General features: G+C 54.2%; 2 protein-coding genes across 5 annotated transcripts in view; both read right to left on the bottom strand.

Moving 5' to 3' along the window:
* Positions 1-3425: 3425 nt before the first annotated feature.
* Positions 3426-26067, bottom strand: Atp8b3 (ATPase phospholipid transporting 8B3). 4 transcript variants are annotated; one of them, XM_234937.11, is made up of 28 exons: positions 23186-26067; positions 21059-21114; positions 20577-20668; positions 19664-19777; positions 18706-18804; positions 18457-18518; positions 17620-17692; positions 17472-17542; positions 17117-17199; positions 15560-15718; positions 14678-14766; positions 14107-14297; positions 13809-14017; positions 13548-13579; positions 13297-13453; positions 12864-13052; positions 12665-12777; positions 11235-11399; positions 11042-11153; positions 10305-10380; positions 10118-10217; positions 9622-9988; positions 9311-9534; positions 8520-8603; positions 7705-7944; positions 5983-6121; positions 5749-5876; positions 3426-4278 (listed from the first exon to the last, which is right to left on the bottom strand). In XM_234937.11, exons 2-28 carry the CDS (start codon positions 21102-21104, stop codon positions 3670-3672), a joined length of 4023 nt encoding a protein of 1340 aa, XP_234937.3. In that variant the 5' UTR covers positions 21105-21114; positions 23186-26067; the 3' UTR covers positions 3426-3669. The 4 variants fall into 4 exon arrangements, with proteins under 4 accessions (XP_234937.3, XP_038936374.1, XP_038936375.1 ...); XM_039080446.2 differs by lacking the exon at positions 11235-11399; XM_039080447.2 differs by lacking the exons at positions 3426-4278; positions 5749-5876; positions 5983-6121; positions 7705-7944 and adding an exon at positions 8005-8049.
* Rexo1 (RNA exonuclease 1 homolog) overlaps positions 24846-26292 on the bottom strand; it is a 19978-nt gene continuing 18531 nt past the window's right edge. Inside the window, exon 16 of the mRNA NM_001012114.3 lies at positions 24846-26217. Within this exon, the coding sequence (NP_001012114.2) occupies positions 26129-26217 (89 nt within the window). The 3' untranslated portion in view covers positions 24846-26128. The remainder of the gene's footprint in view (positions 26218-26292) is intronic.

Below are 26292 nucleotides of genomic sequence, written 5' to 3'. Positions count from 1 at the left end.
CCTGGGAATCCCCCTCCAATGAACCCTACTCCCATGGCTGCCTCCAAGGGAGGGCCCCCCAACTTTCCCTAGAGAATGCAAGAGAACTTTCTAGTGAGAAAAAAAAAGGAAACCTCCCCCATCCTGTAAAGGCTACCTCATTGAGCCCACGCTGTGATTTGAAAGATCACGTCTGATACCAAAGATTCCCCCACCCCCAAGGGTTTGTGCTGGAAGCCAGGGTGTCCCCACTTTCACCCCATGGCTGTCCCCCACCCGAGAGAGAGAGAGAGAGAGAGAGAGAGAGAGAGAGAGAGAGAGAGGGACAGGAGGACAGAGAGGTCGGCGAGTGCCTTTTTATTGAACCAAAGATGTGTGTAGAGTGTCCTCTGTCCTCAGTGACTTGTTGCTCTCCCATGGGAGCAGCTAGGATGGATGCTTCTAGAACCTTCGGGTGTGAGGCAGAATGCTCAGAGTGAGAAGAGTCCCCTGTTCCCACTCATCAAGTGACAGGTCTCCCTGTACACAGCAGCACCCACACACTCATGCTGGCAGGTATACCACGCATGCTCACACGCACACACATGCGCACATGCACGTGTACACACACACACACACACATATGCACAGTGTCCCCCTCTCCTTCACACTTCCACAAAAGCCACCCTGCCCACCCTGTACCCAGCAGATACAGGTGACATGTCCTATGAGCCAGCAGACCAAGCCAACACTGAAAAAATGAAGTCCGAAGTGGTGACATGGTGGCCTTAATCCCAGCACTGAGGAGGCAGAGGCTAGCAGATGGATCTCTGTGAGTTCACAGTGAGGGCCTGCCTCAAAAGTTCTATGACTCAATGGCAAGTTAAAAAATATTACCTTTATATGTCTTGTGAGATGGTGTCTCCCTCTGTAGCTAAGGCTAGCCTCTAGCTTGAGATCTTCTGCCTCAGCCTCCTGAGGGCTGGGATCACAGGTGCACACATCATCAAACTGTCTCCCTTTATCTTTACCTTTTCTCCTTTCATTTTTTCTTTTGTTTATGGCAGTTACGGGGATGCACACACTAGGCAAGTATTCTCCCCGACCATGTCCCCAGCCCCTCGTGGAGGATTCTAGGCTGGGTTCCACTTCTGAACCACCAATAAAAGCTTTTCAAACACCATCACACACACACTCACACACACTCACACATACACACATACTCACACACTCACTCACACACACATACACACACACTAACACACATACATACATACATACACAGACACACACACACACTCACTCTCACACACTCACAGTCACACACACACACACACTCACACACACACACTCACCCTAAGCCCAGATGAACATCCATCCCTCCATCCCATCCCTCCATCTGCCCAGACACCTTCTGGTCTTTACCTACCAAAGATCTTTCCTACACAGGGAACCCACAGTCCAGCACAATTCCTTCTAGCCTTTGACAATTCTCTCTGAAATACCTCAAAATATTTAATGTATAGTTTATGTGCTAAAAAAAAAAGAAAAACAAAAAGAAACAAAAAAAACCTTAGCTAGTTTTGGGATTGTGTGACTTGAAGCTTTATACCGTTAAATTATAATTTTGCAGACATTGGCATGCTTACCTCTGACTGGTTCCCTGGGAGATGTGTCAGTCAGGGCGGCGAAGCCAGGGCTCCCTGGGAGGGTGAGTGGGGGACTGGGGCCTTCACAGATTTCCTATGTACAAGAGTCTCTTAGGAAAGAGAGGAAGGCACGCACCTGACGGCTGCACCTTTCCCTGGCTTGTTCTGTTTTCTCGTTTTATGGAGTTGTGTCTTCTAAGAGTATTTATGATTCTATGTGTTCTGTGTTCAAATGTAATTTAAGAAACAACAAAAGAGAAATGAAATCCAAAGAGGTCATGGTGCTTGATTGACGCAGGACCACGTACTCTGATGATGTAGGGTGCTGGTGGGCATGCGCATGGCTGTGCTTCAGAAGCAGGCTGGCCTGTGCTGTGGCTCTGCTTGTTTCCACCTGACTAGGGAACTGTGTCCAAGCGGGTGGCAAGGCCCTGGGTTAGAAAGGGTCCTGGAGCCAGCCAGGCCTGAACACTGATGCCTTCCTCCCCGCAGCCTCTCTGTGTCCAGCCTGGCTGAGGGCCACTGCCTGTTGTTGGATCTGGGTTGCATGTGGGTAGCCATCTACACTATGATACTCCTTCCCCACTCCAAGTGGGTTTCATGTTAGCAAAACTTTCCCAAGCATCTTCAAAACAGACAGCCGGGAAATTCCTGAGTGCTTCCCAACTTCCCCAGACACAAAGACCTGCTCACCTCCCCTGGAACATTCTCAGCCCTCCCGCCCATGGGGTATCCGGTTTTTGCAGATGCCTGGGGACCCTGGAGAACAGGGCTCCACACCCCTTGATATGGAGAAAGAAGGTGGGCACAGGCCAGCCTGGGCTTCCTTGCACTTCTTGCCCCTTCTCTCCCCCTTGGCCAGGTCTCAAGGCCAAGAGCTGGCTTTGAACAGCAGGCCCCATACTGCAGGACTGAGGTGAGGTTAGACTGTCCCCCCACCTGCAGGCCTGCACTCCAGGGCTCCAGGACACGTAAGCCTAGACGTTTCATCTTTTTCTTTCTAAACGGTTCAACCAAAGTTTTTCTCAGTGGCCCACCAGGGGAAGGGTGGGTGTCAGTGGGTTGTTATCACTGGAAATGGCATGACTGAAGGCCTCACTGTATTCCCTGTGAAACCACAAAACAGACCCTCCAATAAGGCTGGAGGGCAGCCCTCCCGACTCTAGCCCTCAGGGGACAGGCTTGAAAACAGAGGTAAAAAGGAGAGACAAGTCGTCATCAGCGCTAACCGCTGTTGTGTAGTCTTTTCTCTGTCTTGCTGTTTCCTTCAAAAATTATCACCTAGCCATTCAATTTCATATGTATATATGTGTGTGGGCAGCTGTGGACGGGTATGGATCCGGGAACCGCAGCAAAGCGCCCGGGCAGAAGGGAGGCGAGCCTATGTTTCCCGCTTGCCCCATCTACTGTAGAGCTCCACCCACTTCACTGTTCCCAGGGGTCAGGTCAGAGCCTATCAGTAAAGCCAACTGTGAGTTGGACCACATCAGGTCATGGCTTGAACAGAGGATAGGCAGCCTGGAGGAGGACGGGCAGAAGGACACCGGAGGGCAGTTTAAACCGAGGTTGGTATGGGGTGAAGCCAAAGGTTAGGCAGAGCCTGATCTCTTCCCTTTTCTTTCTCAAAAACAATGAAGCTCTCTGTGCACTGAGAAGGGGATAAAAGCCAACAAAATCTTCCGACAATTAATAGACTTGACCGGTAGGGGTCAGTGTTTTGATTTTTTTTGTTTTGTTTTGTTTTTGTTTTTTTGTTTTTTAACTTGGGGGAGAACATTCCCTGGATTCTGCTAAAAGAATTGGAGGAGAGAGCCCAAAGAAGCCCTGCGGCCAGAGGGACCCTGTTTTATTAGAAAAAGGCAAGGATGTGCCCCTCCTCTTGTCTTTGGATGCTGTTCGTTGACTGGCTAAGCACGTGAGCTGCGTGGTGATCTGACTTGAAGGCGCACTGACATGCGCACCATGGGAGACTGCGCTTGTTCCACGTTAGGGCTCTGTCCACTCCCGGGTGACTGTGGCATTGTCCTTGACGACTGGGAATCCCCCAGTGAGAGGCTTCTGGTCAACTGGAGGTGTGGCTATGTAGCTGTGTGGTTACTTCCAGATGGCTTGACCTCGAAGAGGCTGAATCCCTCAAGAGAGGGCCCTTCCAGGATGAGGACCGGACATCCATGCGTTCCGGCCGGCTTGCCAGACTGTACTGTGAAAGCGCACTGTAGAAAGCCTGATCCTCAGACGAGGACACCTGGAGCTGTCCTGACATGGCACTTGTGGTGGTGGGTAGCTTCTTAGTCTCATGGTTGTCTATGTTAATGGCGGTCTGTTTCTCCGTGGTCTGGGAGCTAGCGTTGGGGTGGACCTCTCCCTGAGACCCCTTTCCGTAGTGCTGGCGTCTCTTCTTGGCCAGGATTGAGATCTTTCGCGGATTAAATATTGATTCTTTGTGTTGCCAAGGTACGTCTTCTTCGGATGGGTTCGGGGAATTGCAGGCTGTGTCCCCATAAAATTCATCCACGTGCGTATGCCTGCGCAGGATGGTGCCCTGGGTAATGAGGTTTGCGTAGCCCTCATGGTGGGAGAAGGCATAGCTGGAGCGGCGGGCTGGCATCCCACGGCGAAGCCGCATGGCGGGCTCCACTGTTAATTCTTCACTTGGGACCTCCTCTTCTTTCTGCAGCATGTGGGAGACAACAGAGGACAGCAGGGCTTTAGGGTCACATGCACCCCAGCATGTGCCACTCGGAGCACCAAACCTTGGTCTGGCCAACTGGGGTCTGATCTGGAAACGATTCTGGACCAACAATTATTCCTAGAGGCCTACCAGAGGGCTGGGCGGGCGGAGACACGTGCTATCAAGACTAATGTCCTGCGATCAATCTTGGTGACTAGAAGTTGTTCTCTGACCTCCGTAAATACTCCACAGTGTGGGCCACCCACTAAGGCTCCCAGCCCATGCTCACTGCATAAATAATTGTAAATTTAAAAAACACTCCCTCCATAAGACAAAACCGGAAGGTGGTCAGTCTTTCCTTGAGGCCCCACCCTACACTTTTTTTTTTTTTTTTTGGTTCTTTTTTTCGGAGCTGGGGACCGAACCCAGGGCCTTGCGCTTCCTAGGTAAGCGCTCTACCACTGAGCTAAATCCCCAGCCCCCCCACCCTACACTTTTATCTCAAAAAAAAAAAAAAAGAATTTTATTTATTTATTTTTTTGGTTCTTTTTTTTTTTTTTTTTTTTTTTTTTCCGGAGCTGGGGACCGAACCCAGGGCCTTGCGCTTCCTTGGCAAGCGCTCTACCACTGAGCTAAATCCCCAACCCCAAAAAAAGAATTTTAAACTAGACCATTAAAATTTATCCTATTAGGGTGGGAGAGGTGGCTCAGTGGTTAAGAACTTTGGCTGCTCTTCTGGAGAAACCAGGTTTAATTCCCAGCACCCACATGCAGCTCACAACCATCTTGAACTCCAGTTTCCAGGAGAGCCAGTGCTCTTGCCTGGCCTCTGTGGGCACCAGGCCCCGCCATGATGCACATACAGAGCATGCACACATGAAGAATAACAAGTCTTAAGAATGTTTTCATTGCCATCTCAGTGGCTTAAGGATGGCTCTGGCACTGAGCACATTCAGAAAACTGTGCAACTGCTACTTCTAGAACATTCCATCACCCAAAGGAAGGTTCACTCCCGAGAGAGAGCACCCATCTCCTCCACAGCCTTTGTCATCCAAGAACTTCCCACCTCTGCTTCTCCCTGCTCTGGTCATTTCCGGTCACAGAGTCCCAGACTGTGGCCTTCATGTGTGGCTCCCTCACTGACCAATATGTCTCAGGCCCCTCCACTCAGTGGCCTGATGTCAGAACCCATGTTCTTCCTGGAGACTGGACGCCCACATGCATCACTGCACAGAGGACAGTGTGGCAAAAGTGCTTCCAATGTCCTATTTTGCCTAAACTATTCCAAAAGCCATCTTCTTGCTTCCCTGGGCTCTGAGTGACCCAAGGCAGAAGCCTGAGGAATGTTCTATGACAGACACAGTGCTCAGGGACTTGGGCCCCTGAGGAAGTTAGGGGGATCTGTCCACACTGTTCCTGGGACACAGAATCTGTGACCGCTGGGTAGCGCCACCCCCAGCTCGCTCTCACCTTGGGGTGCCGTTTCAAGACCGTCCTTCGGATGATGCGCACAGCCAGCATGGGCAGAGTGTTCAGGGTCACATTGAGGACAATCACCAGCAGGCTGGAGGGCTCACGGATCACATTGTAGTCAGCGACTAGGGGTGAGGCAGACGGTGGGTGAGTGTGGGCCTCTTTCCCCACCCCTCAGCCACTCCACTACCCTGACTACTCCCTTCCTCCCAACGACCAATGGAAGCTCACACAGGAATGGGAAGGTCTTTGGTGAGATCCTGAACAACAATAGACTCTCAGTGAGGCTCGTGAAGATTACGTAGGAGCTGAGGCTGACCACAACGGTGCCCACGAACAGGAGCGTCCAGTACTTGACGACAAGGATAACCTGGGTAGGGGCCAAGAGGTCAGCAGTGGGAAGTGGGAGACAGGATGCAGGGCCCCAGCAGCCGGGGATCGGGTCGGGGGGATCTGGGGAGACTGTCCAAGCCAAGGACATAAGTTCCAATCTCCAGCACCCATATAGAAGCATGCCTGAACCCCAGCACTGGGCACAGGGGTACATGGATGGATGGGAAGATCCTGGGTGCTTGCTGGGCAGAGCAGCCTAATTAGTTGTAACTTCAGTGGGAGAATCAGTCTCAGAAAAACAAAGTGGAGTTCTTGGGAGATGACTCAGGGGGTAAAGTACTTGCTATGTAAGTCTGAGGACCTGAGTTCAAATCCCCAGCACCTCGGAAAGCTGGTTGCTGTGTGTGACAGCAACTACTTGTTTGGTTTATGGCTAAACAGGAGGCAAAGAGAAATTCAGAAAGCCCATGACATACGCAGCAGTAACATTTCCTCCCAGAATACAACACTCCATCCTGCAGGAAGCTCCTTAAGCAAAAAGGAAAAGAACAGGAAGAAGCTTCAGGAAGTCCCTGAAACAGACCAGTTTACCAGGCCCCTCCGTGCTAGAGTGAGCAGTAAAGCTGAGAGTCCCCACAGGAAGCCAAGACACAAAGATGCTGGGGGGGGAGGGTTGGGGACTTAGCTCAGTGGTAGAGCGCAAGGCCCTGGGATCGGTCCCCAGCTCCGAAAAAAAAAGAACCAAAAAAAAAAAAAAAAAAAAAAAAAAAAAAAAAAAAGATGCGGAGACCATCCAAGCCGCCAGGAAGAGGTTTAGAACGAGCCACCTGGCCTGTCTGTCACACTGCCTACAGGCTGCATTGCAGGCTCCCAGCTCTGGGAGCCGTCATCCGTGCTGGGGAGGGCCTTGGGGATACAGCTGTCTCTGAGTCATCTCTGCTCCTCTAAGTAACCCCAGTGAACCTCTCTGGTTCACCATGCTGGACCTTGGCAGTTCTCCATACTTGGGTCTGCCATGGGCTCCCTACCTGAGGTGAGTGGATCTGTTTGGTGCATCTCCCCGGAGTCTTGTCACACAGCAGCAATGAACAAGACCCTCCCTTAAGCAAAACCATCCTCCTCCAACTCCCATGGCTCACAGTGCACAGGCACCGTGTGCTGCACATACCACAAATGTGTTACCAGCATTTCTGGGTCAGGCGTGATGATAGACACCTTTAGTCCCAGCATTATGCAAGTGGATCTCTGTGAGTTCGAGACCAGCTTGGTCTACAGAGCAAATTCCAGGTCAGCCAGGGCTCCACAGAGAGACTCTGTCTCAAGAAGACAAAACGAAGCAAAGCAAAGAGCACTGGCGGCTCTGGGAGAGAGCCTGACTTCAGGTCCTAGCACCCACATACATGTCCCACAGGCAGCTGTAACTCCAGTTCTAGGGAATCTACTCCCTCTTTTGGCCTCTGTGGGTACTGCATGCTTGCATGTGAATGCACACACACACACACACACACACACACACACACACACGAGTTAACTTGAAATGAATCCTTTTTACAAGGCTAGAGTAAAGTCAGTGTCAGGCAGAGGCCGCCATGGTTTCTCAGGGCTCGTGGTCCCACCTACCTCCAGGGTGATTGACAGTAGGCTAGATATGGCCACCAGTACCCCAAAGGACTGGTAGTCAGGGGAGCTGCCAGTCTTGGTCATGTCATAGCTGACCAAAATCGTCACAAAGAAGTTGATCAGGGATGTGATGGTGCCGTGGGCGATGGCTTGCACGAAAATACTGTAGTTGAAGAGCTCGTCTTTCTGGCCAGCCGTGTACAGTTCGGGCATCTTTAGACTCTTCTCTGCAGTCACGTCCTGGACAGGAGGCGAAGGCTCTGAGGGGAGTCTGGACATGGTGGCTTAAGACCCTCTCCAGGAGCTCAGCATGAGCTAACGTGTATTCAAACAAGACAACCTGGGCTGGAGAGATGGCTCAGTGGTTAAGAGCGCTGACTGCTCTTCCAGAGGTCCTGAGTTCAAATCCCAGCAACCACATGGTGGCTCATAACCATCTGTAATGGGATCCGATGCCCTCTTCTGGTGTGTCTGAAGACAGCTACTTATATATAATAAGTAAATAAATCTTCAAACAAGACAACCTAACCTCCACCGTAGCCCATCCCCACACAAAACGTAGATGTGAGGTGAAGTCCTCTCCTGAATTAATGCCCTCAGGCAGCTTTACTCTGGGTTGTGGGTAAGAGGAACAGCGCAGAGCCTTCCTTCCGGTTCCCCCCACGTTAACACAGAAGGCTGGAGAGATCTGGTTCTCAGAGTGCAGGGCTGTCTGCCATAGGAGAGCCCTCCCCCAGACACCCACGAGACAGAGATCTGGAGGGAGCAGATGGCCTGCTGCTGTGGGCAGACAGGACAACACTGCCTCTGCTCACCTGCTCAAACAGACCAATGTACAGGACTGGGAGCGTGGAATACAGCAGGTTAAAGAGAGCCAGGAACCAGCCTTCATACAGGGGCTGCAAGAGAGGGGAGCCTTCACCACTCTAGCGGGGAGCCCCGGCAGCTGGGGCAGGGGACAGCAAGGGTAGACATTGAACTCTGACACTTTGTTAAGTGTGGGACTTTTGAGGCTGTACCAGCAGTTGGAGAGAATGGGCCTCTAGGCGGCTGTAGAGCACATCCGGTTTGATTCCGACTAAAGGAGCTAGAGGACAAAGAGAGGCCTCAGGACAGCTCCTCCTAACCAAGCTAAAATGACCTTCGGGAGGCCAACGCAGGAGGATACTAGTTGGAGGCCAGCCTAGAAGCAGCCCTAGGTCCTGCCCCTGGCGCCACAGGTACTAGGCATGGTAGCTCAGACACTGAGCACAGTCGGCCAGCACTCCTCCACCTGAGCTCCGCTCCAGCCACTCACTCTGCAGTACTGAACAAGGCCTAACTAATAACCTAGATTTGTTGTTGTCTGGTTTTCAACACAGGGTCTCTCTGTGCAGCCCTGGCTGTCCTGGAACTCTCTCTATAGCCCAGGCTGGCCTTGAACTCAGAGATTAGCCTGCTTCTGCCTCCCGAGTGCTGGGATTAAAGACCCTCGCCACCATACCTGACCTGCCCAGGTGGTCTTTGACTAGTGGCAATCCTCCTGCCTCAGCTTCCCAAGTGTTGGGATGACAGACACACCCAGCCTCTGGGCTGCCCGGGGAGCCAGCCCCAGATCCCCACACACCTGAGCAGAGAAGCCGTTGAACAGGGAGAACCATATCTGGGCCATCATGCTGGCCACGGTCTTGTAGAAGAAGTAGCGCAGGAACTTGCAGATTCGCATGTAGGACCAGCGCCCGTGCACAAGCAGCAAGCGCTGCAGGTAGCAGAACTGGGCCAGCACGTAGTCACTGTTCTGAACCGCCTGCATGCCCTCCTGGCCCGCCAGCCCTACGCCAATGTCCGCAGCTGCAGGGACCACAGCACTGAGTCAGCCATGGGGACCCAAAACCCCAGACTGACTCCCCTGCGCCCAGTCACAGGCCCGCCACCCACTCTTGATCATGTTCACATCGTTGGCTCCGTCTCCGATGGCCAGCGTCACCACTTGCTGGTATTTCTTCACCAATGCCACCACAAGGGCCTTCTGCTTGGGTGTCACCCTGCAGCAGATGACAGCCTGGCATTTGGAGGCCAGGTCTACAAAGGCCCTCTCCCTCCGCTCCTCGGGGCTCTCTCGAGTCTTGGAGGCGTCTGACTGGGATGTTGCCATGGTGGTCCCAAAGTTTCTCCACATCTGGGAGATCCTCCGTGCCTGGAGGAAGTCTAACGCAGACACACCCGGCTCCTGGGTGGCCTCATCCACCACTGCATTCTGGACCAGGGCTCGGGGCTCCTTGCGCAAGGACAGGAGCAGCTGATCCTGGGTGTTAGGTGTGGGGGATGGGATGGGGAGAAGGGGCTTGGGTCACTAGGCCTGCATCTCTGTTCTTGGCATGTCCCCCATCCCAGGTTTTACCAAACGGCTGCTCCTCCCCCCAGTGACACTCACCAAGAATTCTCCATTGATAACCAAGGCCATGTTGTGATGGGTCATCGTCTGGAATGCCCTCTGGTGTTCATTTTCGTCCCAATAGTTCTCCAGTAAACCTCTGTAAGGAGATGGGATGGACGGGAAAGTGGAGCCATCGTCCCACCCATGGGATGGTGTGAGGGTGCCAGGGAGGTCACCTGCTTACTTGATGTCCTTATCTTCCAGAATTGACATGTTTTCTGACAGCAGCTGGCACGCAAAGCCGATGTTCACCGCGGTCTCTGCAAATCCAGCCAGGTTGCAGGCGCTTCTGGTCAGCGCCAGATCCTGGAGCCCCACACTCTTACCCAAGGCCCCGCCCACCACCGAATCCTGGTCCGTCCCTTGAGGCCTCCCCCACCCACGCCCAATCTCCCGGCCTGCTGTAGTGATTGGTCAAGAGAGGCCATGTATCATAACAGGACCGGCCAATCAGAGGTGGCCCTGGCATTTTGGCTGCTACCCGGGAGTCTGAAAGGGCTGGGGATGTGCAAGGTACCCGGGGATGTAGGATGAAGGCCGGGATCCTGAAGCCCACCACACTTTGAGAAAACATGAAAATGTCAAATTTATTTGAAAATCAGAAACAAAAAAATCAAAAGAAAGCAAAACAAAAAATAACCCAAAATTAAAACTTCAAAAATTGTCAAAATGAGCCTGTCTATACATGGGTGCAAGATAGCCCCAGGACATCCCTTCAAAGCTGACCTGGAGGTCACTTTAGGGTGGGTATGTCTCCGGGGATGTGAAGGGGTCCCCACCCGGTTGCGTGGTCACGACGAAACTCTCCCTGAGCGCTGGGTTTGCACATGGCACGTGTCCACTCCTGGGGATGTACCGAGGGCCCTGTGGCCAACGGGACAGTGCAGCACACATTCTGGGGCAGCAGAGCTGGGGACCCACCTGGCTTGTCCCCGGTCAGCACCCACATTTTGATGTTCCCCTTCTTGAGGCATCTGATAGTCTCAGGGACACCATCTTGCAGTTTGTCTTCAATGGCTGTGACTCCCAGCAGCTAAGGGAGGCCAGCGCAGGTTCAGGTCCCAAGGCCCATCAGGAGCCCAGCCAGCCCGTCCTACACCTCCACGGCCCCCACCTGCAGGTTCTGCTCCAGCTTATTATACACCTGGTGCAGGGCCTGCGCGCGGTTCTGCAGCAGGAGGGCGGCCTCCTGGTGTTCCGGTTCCCATTCTTTGTAGGCATCCTCCGCCACATCCTTGTAGGCCAGGCACAGGGTGCGCAGGGTCTGCTCTGCAAAGGCCTGCAGCAGCGCCGACCAACCGTGAATAGCCGACCCTGTCTGTCTTCAGGGCTCCCCAGTGTCACAGTGCCCTCACACCTCTGGACCTGGCTCAGGCTGCATCCTCTCTATTAACCAACTTCCCTTTCATGGCTTGACTTGATAGCTGAGACAAGCCTGAGTTGTTCCTTATTCTCCTGCCTCAGATCTCCAGTGTTGGGCAGGCAGGTGTGTGTGTCTACTCCCCAAGTACTTAAAGGATTCTAGGGTCCCTCACCCCAGCTCCAGGACTTGTCCTAAGATTGCCATGGGGAGGGGACACTTTTGACACCCAGAATCCTGGAGGGCTCTCCTTCTCTGTCCCTCCGGTAGATCTGAAACATGTTCAGTCCTCACAGCTGGGGGTCCAGGAAAAGGGGCCCCCTGTCTTTATGACCTTCTATCCTGCTATGGCCCCAGGAGCCTTGGCCATGGCTGGTGGCTTATGGAGTGTGATGGGGTGGGAGGTCAGGTGCAACTGTCACACAGGGTCCTCTTGGGGTGGGAACCTCAGACAGGTTTGTGTTCCTCAAGGGGCTTCAGTTATCCACCCACTCCATGGAAGGCTGACCAATCTGATTGAGCCCTTGGACTCTGGGTCTTCATTCTAAAGAATTTCGATCCCCTCTCCCCACAGCAGAGAAGGGCACCCCAAAAACCCTCAGCAGAGCCCTCGGATGTACCAGACAGCAGTGAACTAAGGCGTGTGAGAGAAGGCCCCTGAAGGCAGGGCTGAAGGCTGAGATCTGAGGAACGGAACAAGTGAGTGACAGAGTCGTCATTGAGGGGAGGGGTGTGTGCAAAGGGTCTGCCTGTCACCTCAGAGAAGGGGGGAAGTAAAAAGGCTGATTGCTGAGGTAGGGAGAGGAAGGGGGACAGGCTGAAGGCTATAGACTAGCAGGAGACAAATAGACCTAGCTTCATCCACAAAGAAGAAATCAAAGAAGGTCGCAGAGCCCAGCCATAGCTGGGGAGAGGCCAGGTGAAGGGGGGGTCAGAGGTCAGAGCCCAACCCACCCTCAGGTTGTCCTTGTGTGGAGCAGAAAGACACTGCAGATCTCAGCTTCTGGGTACAGTCAGGAGCACCACATTTTGTGTGATAAACAACCCCCTCCCTCAAATGTATGTAGCTGCCTCTGAGCATGCACGCACACACATGCACACACACACACACACACACACACACACACACACACACGCATGCGCGCACATGCATGCACACCAGCCTCCCCCAGCAGGACACTCACAGCCAAGACCTCCTCTGTGGTGGCCTCCATGACACCCTTATGGTGAAGACGCTCCAAGATGACCGTGTCGGCACCCTTGGTATAGAGGCAGATGGAGCCCTCTGGGTTTCGGACTGTGAAGGGAGGAAGGCAGGACCCTGATGTCCACATGCTGTCTGTCACACAGCACAGCAGAGTCGGGGAGGGGCTTCAGGCTTACCTAACACTGACATCCGTTTGCGAACGCTGTTGAAATCCATCATGGCCAGAACCTGGTAGACCCTTTCTTCCCCCAGCTCCACCAGGGTGATCGTGTCCTGGGTCCGAGACAGAAACACGTAGCCAAAGTTCCGGGCAGCGGCGACCAGTGCCTCCTCATCAGGGGAGGCAGCCTGGTACAGCAGCTGGTCTGAAAGGCAGAAAGGATGGCAGCGAGGCATCACTTCCCGCATCTCGTGGCTTAGCAGGGGGTCACAGGTTCATCCTGACTTCAGCTTTGAGGCAGTGGGAAGCCATAGTCCCTGGGGACCAAAGGGGCTTGGGAAATGGGCTGAACAGCCTTTGGGCCCTGGTGACTTGAGTCCAAGCCCAAGAAGCTGTGTGCGTGGGTCCCCAGACAACAGGAGAGGCAATGCGTGCCTGGTCACACTCACTGTCTTTCTCCTGCACCATCACGGTGTGGCAGATGGCCAGCAGCCGCCAGAACTCCTGTACTGCTCGGTCCTGCTTGCCTCGCACCAGGGATTCCAGCTCTTTATTGTAGAACTGGAGTTTGCCGTCAGCGAATGGGTTCCAGGAATATGGGTTCCGCTGGGAGACAACAGGGTGCAGGGTCAGGCTATCTGCTGCCAACCCCATCCAGTACACCCACCCTGCTCCAGTGAGGCAGGGTCATAGGGTTCACCTTTCGGAGTGTCCCGTGCTCGTCGTCTGAATCTGGGGAAAGAACTCTGCATCAGAATTCAGCTCCCCCCAGGAGGTAACACTTAGGGATCCCCTGGTCCCCACCCCAAGTTCAGGTTTCCAGGGGACACCTAATATTGTCAAGCTCAAGACCACATTGGACGTGGTCTGGTTCTTAGTCCAGGCGTTGATCCCCCAGGGAGACCTGACTAGGAAGGGGCGGGGCTATGGGGAAGGGGCTGTGTAGGGTGCAGGGCATCACCATAGGTACAGCCATTGATACAGCACTTCTTGAAGGTCATGATGTTCTGTGTCAGCGTCCCGGTCTTGTCTGAGAAGATGTACTGCACCTGGCCCAGGTGGTCATTCAGACTGGTGCTGCGGGCCTTGGCCGGTATGTCCAGGGGCTCATAGTACATACTGAGGTCCCAGTTGATGAAAATGCTGTTGCCTAAGTAGATGAATTCGGCGCTGCACGCAGCCACGAGCCAGGTCAGTGAAGCTCCAACCACCACACCCTGTCTGGAGGGGCATCCCCTGAGCCCTGCCCGGGAGCTTACATGATAAACATGGCCATGGGCACCATAACGCTGAGCAAGATGAGGAAGCCCCAGAAGATGAAGAAGGAGTCCATTGCGTCCGTGCGCCCTTGCATCGATGACATGTAGTGATGCTTGGCTTTAAACTCTTTCACCATGAAGGCGAAGCCCAGTGTTAGAAACATGGAAGCAATCACCAGTGACATGAAGATCTGTGAGGGGATGGGGATGGAGATGGCTGGGTCAGGAAGGCCACAGCAGACTGGGGATCCATGGCAGAGGAGGGTCTCTCAGGTCCCAGTCCAGCTTTGGGACTCTTTGTCTTTAATCCATCTGGGCTTTGAGTCCTGATTCTCCTGCATCAGGCATCATAAACACGATGCAAAGGGAGCCCAGGATAGGCCTGTCGCTTGCTACCCAGGTACGGGCAGGGGCATGGGAGTTCAAGATTACTCTGGGCTAGACAGCAATAGGAATAAGGAGAAGGAAGAGAAGGGAGGAGGAGGAGACAACAGGGGTCCAGGGCATCAGGAGAAGAGTGGAGATGTCCCTTCACGCCTCAGAGACCCCACAGGTACTCCTGAGTCTTTACCAAGATCACCAGCTTGTTCATCATCAGGTCCAGCTTGGTCCTCTTCAGATGAATCTTGCCACAATTCTTCATGATCTTTGTGTCTAAACCTGCAAGATTAATTTCCATCTGTAATATCCCTACCCATCATTCAAACATCCACTGATCCACCCACCCACACACCCATCCTTCCATCCATCCATCCATCCACCCACCCACCCATCCATCCATCCACCCACCCATCCATCCATCCACCCACCCACCCACCCATCCACCCATCCACCCATCCATCCACTCATCCACCCACCTACCCACTCATCCATCCACCCACCCACCCATCCACCCATCCACCCACCCATCCACCCACCCACTCATCCACCCACCCATCCACCCATCCATCCACCCATCCATCCACCCATCCATCCACCCACCCACCCATCCACCCATCCACCCACCCGCCCACCCGTCCACCCATCCACCCACCCACCCACCCATCCACCCACCCACCCATCCACCCACCCATCCACCCATCCACCCACCTGCCCACCCGCTCACCCGTCCACCCGTCCACCCATCCACCCACCCACCCATCCCACCCACCCATCCACCCATCCACCCATCCACTCATCCATCCACCCACCCATCCATCCACCCACCCACCCACCCATCCATCCATCCATTCACCTGCCTATCCATCTCCCAATCCAGTCCCTGTCTGCCCACCCCTCTTAGCCTATGCAACAACATTCCATTTTTCAATGATAACTAGAGTGCTGACATTTGACAGCACCTAGGGCCTATGTCACACACCACATATGCTGCAATCGTGACAGACTTTTGGAGCTCTCCCCACTTTCAGGGCTCTCCCTCAGTCCCCCAGTCCAGATGCCCAGTGTGCTGTACCAGCATAGATGACCAGGCCATAGCAGGTGTCTGTGTTGCGGATCTTACAGCCCCGCAGGAGGAGGTTTCCAATGTCCAACGGGTACTTCCTGCTGTTCCATTCCAGGCTCCCCACAAAATGATGCATCCGGCTGTTGGGTTCCTCACATGTCACTATGCCTGTAGGGACCCAGTGAGCAGCAGTCAGCTTCTGCAGCGGTGGTGGTCCTGCATCATCTCCCTGCCACATTCCTGTTCCCACACCACACTTCTCTCGGGACAGCCAGCGCCATCTCTCAGCTTCCTCTGAAAGGCTCCAAAGTCAATCTCATGGCCTCAGGGCTTCCACATGACTGTCCTTGTAATCCAATCACCACCCCTCCCTCCCTAGCCTCCTCTCTTGTGGTTAAATCTTGGATGGAGGTGACTGGGATGTTCATGACTCTGATGACATCAGGGTCTGTGAGCCTCCTGTCCAGGGACACCCCTGTGACCTTCACTGGCCTGCAGGATCTGCAGGAGGCAGGAAGGCAGTTCTGCTCTATACAACTCAGTAGCCAGTGTTGGTGAAATTTCTAAGTCTGACGCCGAGCGGTTTATTTTAGGAATATTTAAGCATGCCACAGTGTGGTGAAAACTTATTCTAACGGCAAAGCATACATTAAGCTTCTTGAGGAACAAGCAAGGCCAGCATTGAAGCTCTCTGTGAAGAACAAAGATGGGTTCTATATGTTGACTGAGGAAAACATTACAGTCTGGAGAGGGATCTGGTCACGTGACCACTAGGATCTCCGCTGGCTGCCTTCTATGTAGCCATGACTGTCCTGACTTTTTTTTTTTTTCTTCTTCTTTTTTAAGGAGCTGGGGACCTTGCGCTTCAGGGCCTTGCGCTTGCTAGGCAAGTGCTCTACCACTGAGCTAAATCCCCAACCCCCTGTCCTGACTTTTGTAGTCCAGGCTGGCCTCGAACTCTAGAGATCTGTTTGCCTCTGTTGTTTGAGTGCTGGGCTAAAGATGCGTGCAGCCATTTTGTTGAATTTGGATCGCACGTTTGTGTGCAGGTCTGATGCATGGATACCAGAGGCACCGCATCCTTTGGAGCTGGAGTTACAGGCCACTAGGAGCCACGGGGAACCAAAAACAGGTCCCCGTGACAGCAGTGAGTGCTCCTAACCTTTGAGCCATCTCTCCAGCCCTCAAACCTGTGATCCTCCTGCCTCAGCCTCCTGAGTGCTAGAGCTTGTGTAATCTAAGAGGATTGGAGAAGCCATGACTTGAATGATGTGTCCGTGTCTATGGCGCTGAGTATGTCGCCTTGCAACAAGACAGGAAAATACCGCGTTTGCTTGCCAAGCCACAGCAAACAGTAATGAGAATGGAGCACAGAACTGCGGGAGTTGGGCGCTAGGCAGGGACCTCTCTCCATGGGTGGCAGTGTGATAAAAGATACCCTGGCACTACAGGCTGGTACAGGGGCAGGACTTAACACTGCACTGGGCAGGGCCCCACCCAGCGTCCATCTTAACCCAACAAAGGATGTGTAGAGAGGCACATGCAGGGCCATCTCTGTCCCCTTACCCTGGAAGGAAGCCATTTTCTTCGGGCTAGTAAGTTCATGGTGTGTGACCATCAGAGCCTGCCTGAACTTCAAGTTGGTCTCTCTGGGGAAAAGAGGGGCATGAAAAGCCATGAAAATGTAGCTGTGGCGGACACCCTTAGGTGAGAAGCCATACTTCCTCTGGGCCCTTGACTACTTTTGCAGACCACCTGTGACAGAGGGATAAGGCCCAGAGAGACAGAGGGCCACAGCACAGCCTAGGCACAAACACACAGGTGCCCTGACAGTTTTACTAGACTGCCTGGCTGTCTCTATGCCACAAGGGAAGCAGGTCCCTTTGACACCCGAGCCCCCAGGGATGACACAGCTTCTTACCCATCGATGTCTGCCGTTTCCAGGTAGCACAGGCTACTGGGCTCTGTGCTGGCGAGCAGGAGCAAGTCTGCCTGGGGTGGGGCAGGGAGGAGTCAGGACTGCTCGAGGACCCTCCCCAAGGGTGCTCCATGTTGGGAGGTGGCCTCACCGGGACAATGTTGTCTTTGCTGAGACACACCACATCCCCCACACATAGATTCTTCCATTTCTTCCACAGGAAACTGCAAGGAAGGGATGTGGCATCATGGCATGCCCCACACACACACACATGATCTGCCTTCCGTTGACCTCACATCACCTGGCAGGGCTTGGCTCAGCAGTGGCTGCCTTCCCTGACATCCTTATGCCCCACCAGAAGGTCCATGTCACCAGGCAGTACTCCCCAGAGTCCCTATCCATATCCCTCCTAGCCTTTCCTTGAAGGGCTGAAGTCGATATGCCACAGAGCTGTCAGGTCCCCAGACTCTTTGTCCCTACCCCAGAGTCAACGCCCAGCAGGGTGACAGCAGCATCCTAATAAACACAGGCTTGGATCCGGCTTAGCTTGCAACCTGGTTAAGTATTTTGTCAACTTGATGCGGGTGCCACCTGGGAGGAGGAACCTCAACTGAGAAGCCGACTCCATCAGAGCTGGGCAAGCCTATGGGGCAGTTTCTTGATGAGTGATTGATGTAAAGGGTCCCGCCCAGTGTGGGCGGGGCCACTCCTAGGTGGGTGGTCTTGGGCTGTATGAGGAATCATGCTGAGCCAGCAGGAGCAAGCCAGTGAGCAGGGCTCCTCCACAGCCTTGGCCTCAGCTCTGGCCTTGAGTGGACTGTAAGCTGTAATCTGAAATAAACCCTTTCTTCCTGAGTTGCTCTTGGTTATGGTATTTATCTCAGCAACAGAAAGCAAACTAGGCCAGTGTAGATCATGCTAGTCAGACAATGGCCTTCCGATGTCCCCAGATGTCCGCCCCCATCCCTGTGCTGACCACCAGCCTCACCTCTTCCCCTTCAGGATCTGGCAAGGCCTGTTGTTGATGATTCTATCGCTCCTGTGTCGACCCTGGATCAACAGAATGAAGCTCACAGAGGTGGCACTCTGCCAGGCCCCTGCCCCATTTCCTGCCCTCAGAGAGCCCTGCCCACAGTGAGCGCCGAGGCCCCTCAGGCTCATGCTCTGCTTCGTGTATGGTCTGAGGATAGTTCCACCCTCCCGCACCCAGGCCAACGCCACTCTAGCCACCACTCACAATGTCATCCACCAGGTCACGGGCGGCCCGGATCATGAGCAGGCAGACCAGAGGCGCAAAGAGCGTGAACCAGGGCAGTGTGGAGATCTCCGGGATGCTCTGTGGGGACCAGACACCACAAGCTCCACCCTTGCCTCTTCCTTCAGCCCTGACCTGTCTACTGTCACCTCCAGGCCACCACCCTGGCTTCTCCAGATGGCTACTGTTAAATCCTCTGCAGACTGAGGCCAGGGGAGGGGAGGCTGGCTGACCCTCCTGAACACAATAGGGGCTCAATACATGTTTTGTAGTTTGATGAGTGAAAGCAGAGCAGAAATGAGGTGCTGGGCTGGTGGGGTGCTCCTGAGACACTGCTTAAGCTGGGTGTAGAGTCACCCCCGGTGGAGGGCACACTCCTCAGGCCAGGCATCAACCAGGTGCCCAGTGGGTGCCCACTCCCAGTCCGCAGAGCCCAGCCATGCAGGCAGGGGCAAGGGAGTCCTCTAAAACCCTACCGTAAGAGAGGATCCTGCATTTACTGAGCGCTTGCTGAATGCATAGACTTTACAAAGGCACTCAGGAGTGCTGCATACATCTACTTTTTTTTTTTTTTCTTTTTTTCGGAGCTGGGGACCAAACCCAGGGCCTTGTACCCAGGGCCTTGTGCTTGCTAGGCAAACGCTCTACCACTGAGCTAAGTCCCCAACCCAGGAGTGCTGCATACAAAACCTCTCTCAAACACCCATCTTTGCTTTGGGCACATATGAAGCCCCTCATGCATGCCAGGTACTGGGCGGCTGGCACACACGACGGGAGAGGGATTTTAGGCAGCCCACCACAGAGACAAGAAGAGTCCTCAGTGAGCAGACATCAGGGTGCTCAGGAGACCCCACCCAACCACAATCGTCAGTGGCTGCTGGGGCCCCGGGGCCCCGCCCTGCCTCCCACTAAGCCCGCCCACCCGCTAAGCCCCGCCCACCTGCAGGATGATGATGAAAAGGAAGTAGAGATTGGACACACGACGGAACTGCTCGTACAGGTTCAGAGGCAGGAAGGAGAAGACATTGTATTTGGCAGTGTGGATGGCGTTGCTCTAGAACAAGAACCATCAGTTGTCGGTATGGGTGCAGGAGCCACCAAGCCGTGAGGCACCTCCAAGCATCGATAAACCTACACCAAACCAATACTGAATGCCCTGTAAGCCAGCATTTACTGAACACCTGCTGCTTGATGGAAGGTCAGCTGAATGCAGGGCCTCCAGCGGGCATTAATTGAGGTTATACTTAGTGCAAAGTCATGGAGATGAGAGACAGCAAGAGATTGTGAGTGTGTCTGATGGGGGTCCTGCTCTGTCAGCCGCTGGATTAGCTCCCAGGGAATGAGGCGAAGTTAAGAGACTTGGTGAGAAGAGACATCACCGTCCCGTTTAAGAACGGCGGCAACCCCTGGTAGCACTTACCTGCCATCCCAGCACTCAGGAGGCTAAGGCAGAAGGATCCTGCCTGGGCGATAGAGGGAATGTAAGGTCATCCTGGGTTTTAGTAAAACATGTGCTGGGGGCGTGACTAGGAGTTGTAGCCCCGCCTTCAGTTCGCCCAGTGAGGGGCCTTAGGGCGTGATCCAAGAATGAAGCCCCTTCCCTCAGCATTCAGGAGGCCTTTGGATCCTTCCCTACTCCTGCAAAAATAATTCAACTAGGCCTGGTGATACTAGGGAAGTTGAGGCAGGAGACTAAGGAGTTTTAGTGCAGCCTAAGTTACCTAGTGAGATCTCATTTCAAAAAATAACTCTGAGAACTCTCAGGGTGGCTCCCCTACCTGGGGTCAGGCGCAGGGCAGTGCCCCACGGAGCAGCCCAGCAAGCCGGGTAGAGGCAGCCAGTGGGTGGCTCACCTTGTACTTCTTCTGCCTCCAGCACAGGAAGCCCTTCTTCCTGAACTGCTTGTGGTAGGCTCGGTCATTGGCCTTCACCTCCCAGGTGAACTCTGCCGGGAGATAGCGGGAGGTTGGAGCTGCTGGGGCTCAACCAGGGACAACTGCCGGATCGTTGCCCTGGAGCCTGAGGGCTAATAGGCCCCCAAGGGCCCCAGGTACAGTAGATGCCCATGTAAAGCCAGGAACCTGGTAAACATCAGGACTGGACTAGGGAGCACCGCTCAGCCCAACCCGTCCCAGCACTGGGCGGTGGATGGGAGGTGCCGTGACAGGTGAGTGTGAGTCACCCTCAAGCCAGTCCTACTCAGAGAACAGGGTCTCAGGAACTCCTTATCCCAGCACAGACTGAGGACATAGCCCCGTTTTAGTCTCTAGTGGGGACTGAGGGGTACCCATCACTCCACTCTCCCTCTCCATCCTGCCAGGCCACCGGACCACACCTGTGTCTTTATCCTCGAGGTCCTCCTCAAGGTGAGCATCATCCATGCTGGTGGGGCTGCGAAGTTGGGAAGAAAGAACCCTAAGTCACAATTACCCCAGGTTGGGGATTTAGCTCAGTGGTAGAGCGCTTGCCTAGCAAGCGCAAGGCCCTGGGTTCGGTCCCCAGCTCCGGAAAAAAAAAAGTCACAATCACCCTGGCCGCCCAGCCCTTTGGGACCGTGTCTGTCACTGCTCTCAAGGACCTTGTGGTCTCATCTCTAAAATAATGCCTCAAAAGTCAATCACAAGGGAGGCTGAAGCAGGAGTAGGGTTTCGAGTTTCAACCTGGCCTGGGATGAGCAGCAAGACCTTGGAATAAAATAAAGGCTGGGGCATAGCTTAGAGGATCTGTCTGTCTGTCTGTCTATCTATCTATCCATCCACCCACCCATCCACCCACCCACCCACCCATCCACCCATCCACCCACCCACCTGTTATATATTCCTTCTCATGCCCAGCTCCGTATTGCTCTCTGGGCTTTCAGGATCCAGCATTACACCCCCATCTATAGCTGGTCACCCGGGGTGAGGAGCCCCACCTCTGAGGTGCTCTAACCCCCAGCCCTAGTGAGGAAACTGTGACTGGCCTCTCCAGCCTCCTCCGTGCCCCTCCTGTTTCCCACCTGCTCCTGCAAGGCCCAACTAGCACCCCACTTGTGCTCACTGACTCCATGTTTGCTGACTGACCCCATGGAACTGAGGGGTTGTAAATGTGACAGCTCACAGCTTGTGTATATGACAAGCATGGGGCCACGTTAAAATAGATCTGGTGTATTGGCACATATCCCAGCACTTGGGACACCTCGTCAGTGGACCGCCGTGAGTTCAAGGCCACTTTGGCTTACAGCCTGACTCAACAAAGAGAAGGAGGAAGGAACAAACAGAAAAAAAAAAAGTCTAGCCTTGGGACTGCTAACTGTAGTGAGAGATGTCAGCCTGAGAGTCTAAGTTCTGTTTTTGAGACAGGGTCTCACTCTGCTGCTGCTGAACTCATGATTCCTGCCCCAGCCTCCTGGAGTAGCTAGGACGGCAGAGGCTTGCTACCACACCCAGCTGGGTCTGATAACTTGAGATGGCATTGTTCTTAATGACATTGGTCCTCATGCCCCCTCCCCTGGCAGATCTTTAATCCCCACCCCAGCACTCACTCCATCAATCCCTCACCTTGCCCACATGCCCCCCACCCCTGTCCACAGCACCCTGCCCTTCCTGATGGGTACCTCCCTCACCCTCCAAATCTTAGTCTGTACTTCCCAGACCGGCCCGTGTGAATCATGCGTCTCCTGGGGGCTTCCTGAGCAGTCGGGGTGTCCCCCATCTCGCCTCTGGTCACCTCTCTTCTAGAGCTTTCACTGTCTTAATGTCTGCTGAGCCCACATCTCCCCCAGGACGGGATTGTTGGTGTCTGAGTCATGTATTTCCCCAGGGCATCTTGGAGCCCTGCCTCCTCCTGGCAAAGCACCAGCTTTGGGTCTTGGGCCTTTACTTGATTATCACAAGGAAAACTGAGGCTGGAGAGGGTGTGGGAGGGCTGGGTGAAGAGACTCACAGACGGAGCTGATTCTAGGGGACACTCTAATCCAGTGGCTCTCAACCTTCCTAATGCTATGACCCTTTAATACAGTTCCTCATGTTGTGGGCACCCCAACCACAAAACTGGTTTTGTTGCTGTTACATAGCTGTGATTTTGCTACTGTCGTAAGCACAAGGTAAATATCTGTTTTTTCAGATGGTCTTAGGTGGCCCCTGTGAAAGTCATCTGACCCCCAGTTGAAAACTGCCGCTGTAGTCAGTCCTCCTTTCCAAAGTTTCCCAAAGTTTCCTAAGTCTTCCTTTTCCAAAGTGTTCCTGCCCACTAGCCAGACACCCCATTAGCAGTATCCTCCAGCGGTCACGAAGAAGCACAACCCCAGTGAACTCTAGTGGTATCAGACTGTCCTGTCAGTAACTTGGGGTCTGGTTTTATGGACCTCAAGGGGGCACCACCTCCTGCCTCCTGTGCTGACACCCCAGGCCCGAGACCCCCAGAGCCCAGAGAGGTCACAGTGGCGCCCAAGGATGCACAGCTCGTGAGCATCGGTGCTCACCTGCGAGGGCTGGGCTTAGTGGGGCCTGGCTGCCTAGGGCGGGCCGCCAGCGGCGTCCAGGGCCAACGATGTTGTGGAGCTGTTAGCCTGGTGCCAACCGGTCAGAAACGGGCGGCGCGGGCTCGTGGGGCGGGGCATTGTGAAGGGGGCGGGGCCTACTAGAGCCTTAAGGCCTGAAGTTAAAGAGTGGGGAGAAGGGTAGGACCAGGAGACAGGGGCGGGGCCTGGAGAAGGTGGGGCCTAGATGAATAAACAGAGGATAAGAGTAGAGCCCGGAGTTGTGGGCGTGGCTAGGTTCTAGGGGTGTGGGCGGGGCCGTGTCTTAGGAGCTAGGCGGGTGGGCGGGGCTCTTGACGTTTGGGCGTGGCCAACCTTGAGTTGCGGGCCTTGCTTATGGGTGGAGCAAGAATGAATTGTGCCACGCCTCATGGGCGGAGCCCAGACTTTAAGGGCAGCCTGGGCGTAGTGGATAAAGCCACGCTCCGTGGGTGGTTTCACGTCTCGTGGGTGGAGCTATACTTTATGGGTGGAGTCATGAGTCATGGGCCATGAAGGAAGGGTTTTGGGCACGGGTAGAAAGGACAGGGAAGCCTTGAGAAGAGTTCAGGCAGGTAGGGGTAGAGAGGAGTCTCTGCAGGCGAGGCCAAGCTAAGGCCAAACGTAGGAGAATTGAAAAAAGGGTGAAGTCATGATCCAGGGGGTCAGGATCATGCAAAAGGATGGAGAGCTACCAGACCAGGGCATGGTTGGGATGTAGGGGAGGGGCCTGGAGAAGGTGGGGTCAGTAGTCTTGAGCTTCATTCTGTGGGGCAAGAGTTAAGTTCAAGCTGGTCTCAAGCTTAATATGTAGGAGAGGGCAGATGATCTTGAATTCCTAGTCCTCGACCCTCTGCCTCCCAAGTGCTGTGATGACAGACATGGGCCACATGGAACCCAGGTTCTGAAGCCAGTTGTCTCTCCTCATCTCCTGCACTTGGGAAGACGGTCTTCCAAGCACACTAAGTAGAGTATAATCCAGCCCCAATCTGCCTTGACTGGACATTGCTGAAGCCCAGAGATGCCCTGTGGGACATGGAGTCGGAAGGTTGCACACTAATGAGCATGTTTGAGCCCGGTCCTGTATTCAGTTCCAGTGTCCCGAATGTCTACTGGGAAAAGGAGTCTACAAGGCACAGGTGGCCATGTTGAACATCTGTGTACAGTAGCTATACTATGTAACGTTAACCAGGGGTGCTGGGCCTGGCCAGGGTACACCCTGAAGAGGCTGTGAGGAGTCAACTCTGAGCTGATATCCCATCAGCCCACCTCACCTGCTCACCACCCCCAAGGTCTCTCCCTCAGTGGTCATGTCCATTTCCTGTCACCCAGTGTATGCTGGCAGGAATGAATGAATTGGTGGCTGGGGTAAGCATGGCACTCAGGATCGTGCCTCCACCATCAGAACGGCAAACTCTGGAAAGTTCCTGCACCTTTTCAAGTTTTGAGTACAAGTGCACTGACAAACATAGGCCTGAGGCTTTCAGTGCAGAGCCAGGGTTAGCTAGCAGAAAGGTCTCTGTTGGCTGGTCTTCTGCCCTGGGGTCAACCCCTAGGGGACCTTGACATCACTGGGCAGGACATAGGCAGAGATACCCACTGAAGTGCCCACGATGGACCTGGGTTTTTGCGAATACATGGGCACCATTTATTTATTTATTTAAAAAAAAAAACCTTGTTTACACAAGATAGAAGAGGGGACAGATTGCTCAAGGATACCCGTGAGAGTGGAAGCCAGGCTTAGCCAAGGAAGCTCCCTTAGACCCTGACTGTCACACCCAGGTTTCCCTGCATGGCTCCAGGCCTACTCTGCCCCACAGATAAGTGCCAAGAGGCAGCCAATCAAGCTGAGGTCACATTGGATGTGAGTGTTGCAAAGCTTGTTTCCTGACGGGGACAGAGTGGCCTAGATTGTCAGGCCATTCCTCAGGACACCAGGGACTCCAAGTCTCCACCTTGGACCTTGGCTCCTAACAGGCAAAAGGGAATGAAGGCGCACCACCAGCCTGCACAACAGCCAGGTGCCCTCAGGGAAGGGCTGTCGAGCACAGCCTACCTAGAGCTTCGGTGTCTCACAGGTCCCCATGCTGGGTGGCATGGGCCCATGGGTTGAGAGCTGGCTTGAACATGGGAGTCGTTTCCATTTTTCTTGACCGGGCACGTGTCAGGGTCCTGTCTGGCCCCCAAAGCACAACACACTATGAAATCTAAAGTTCATACAAACATTTATTCTGTTCCTACTCGGAGGGAGGTGGCATCCCCCAGATGATAGCCCAGAGGCCCTGAAGGCCAGACCAAGGGGCTGGCTTGGCTCTGAGGTTGGGGAGTCCTGGGTGGGCTGGGGTGAGTTCTGGAAGCTACCCCCCAAGTGGGCAGGGTGAACATCCAGGCCCATGGGACTGACCATGTGGGTTGACCCTCAGCTGAGGAGGTGTGCAGGTCAGCAGGTTTAAATTAAAAATTAATAAAAATAACAGTATAAAGTAAAAAAAGACAACCCGTCTCAAACCATGAGGGCTTGTCCTGTCGCCTGCGTTATATACAAAGGAGCGGAAGGCATAACCCACTGTCGGGAGCGGTGGGCTGGGGGGTTAAGGGTAGGGGTGCCTGACAGGGGCACAGAGACTAGGCCAGCTCTGCCCCGGGCAGCAGCAGGCTCCATGGGACAGGACTGGGGGAGGAGGTGGTGACACGTTGGACGGGTGTGGGGCTGGGCTGAGGACTGGTCTCAGCCTCGGCTCTGGGCTGCTCACTGCAGACCTGCGGCTCGAGCTCGGGAGGCGCAGGGTCAGCTGTCATGTTTTATTACACAGTTTGAAAAGAGGCCAAGGGCGTCAGGGCTGAGGGGTCGGGGTTGAGGGCAGCCAGGGTTGGAAGAAGGGGTGGCATGGTAATGTTGGATGGGAGTCATCGCTTGGTCTTGGCGTCTTCTCGGATCTTCCAGATGACAAGGTGCATACAGGCACTGGCATCTTCACTGGAGCTGTGCCCGTCCACTACAGGGTAGACATGCTCAGAACAGTCCTGACTTCCATGCCTCCCCTACCCCGACCCCAGGGCCTGGCTCCTCA

Source organism: Rattus norvegicus, chromosome 7, assembly GCF_036323735.1.
Source record: "Rattus norvegicus strain BN/NHsdMcwi chromosome 7, GRCr8, whole genome shotgun sequence".
In the NCBI taxonomy this organism is placed as follows: Eukaryota; Metazoa; Chordata; class Mammalia; order Rodentia; family Muridae; genus Rattus; species Rattus norvegicus.
Note: the sequence above shows the minus strand (reverse complement) of the source record. Positions and strands in the feature narration are given on the sequence as shown.

Bases quoted from the DNA above. Each gene is read 5' to 3' on its own strand.
- Atp8b3 (XM_234937.11), bottom strand. From the start codon at position 21,104: ATGGATGATGCTCACCTTGAGGAGGACCTCGAGGATAAAGACACAG. The intron at 13,053-13,296 runs GTGAGTGTGACC...TCTGCCTTTCAG, and splicing joins GATGGTGCAGGAGAAAGACA to ACCAGCTGCTGTACCAGGCT. The intron at 7,945-8,519 runs GTGAGCAGAGGC...CCTCCTGTCCAG, and splicing joins ACATTGGTCTGTTTGAGCAG to GACGTGACTGCAGAGAAGAG.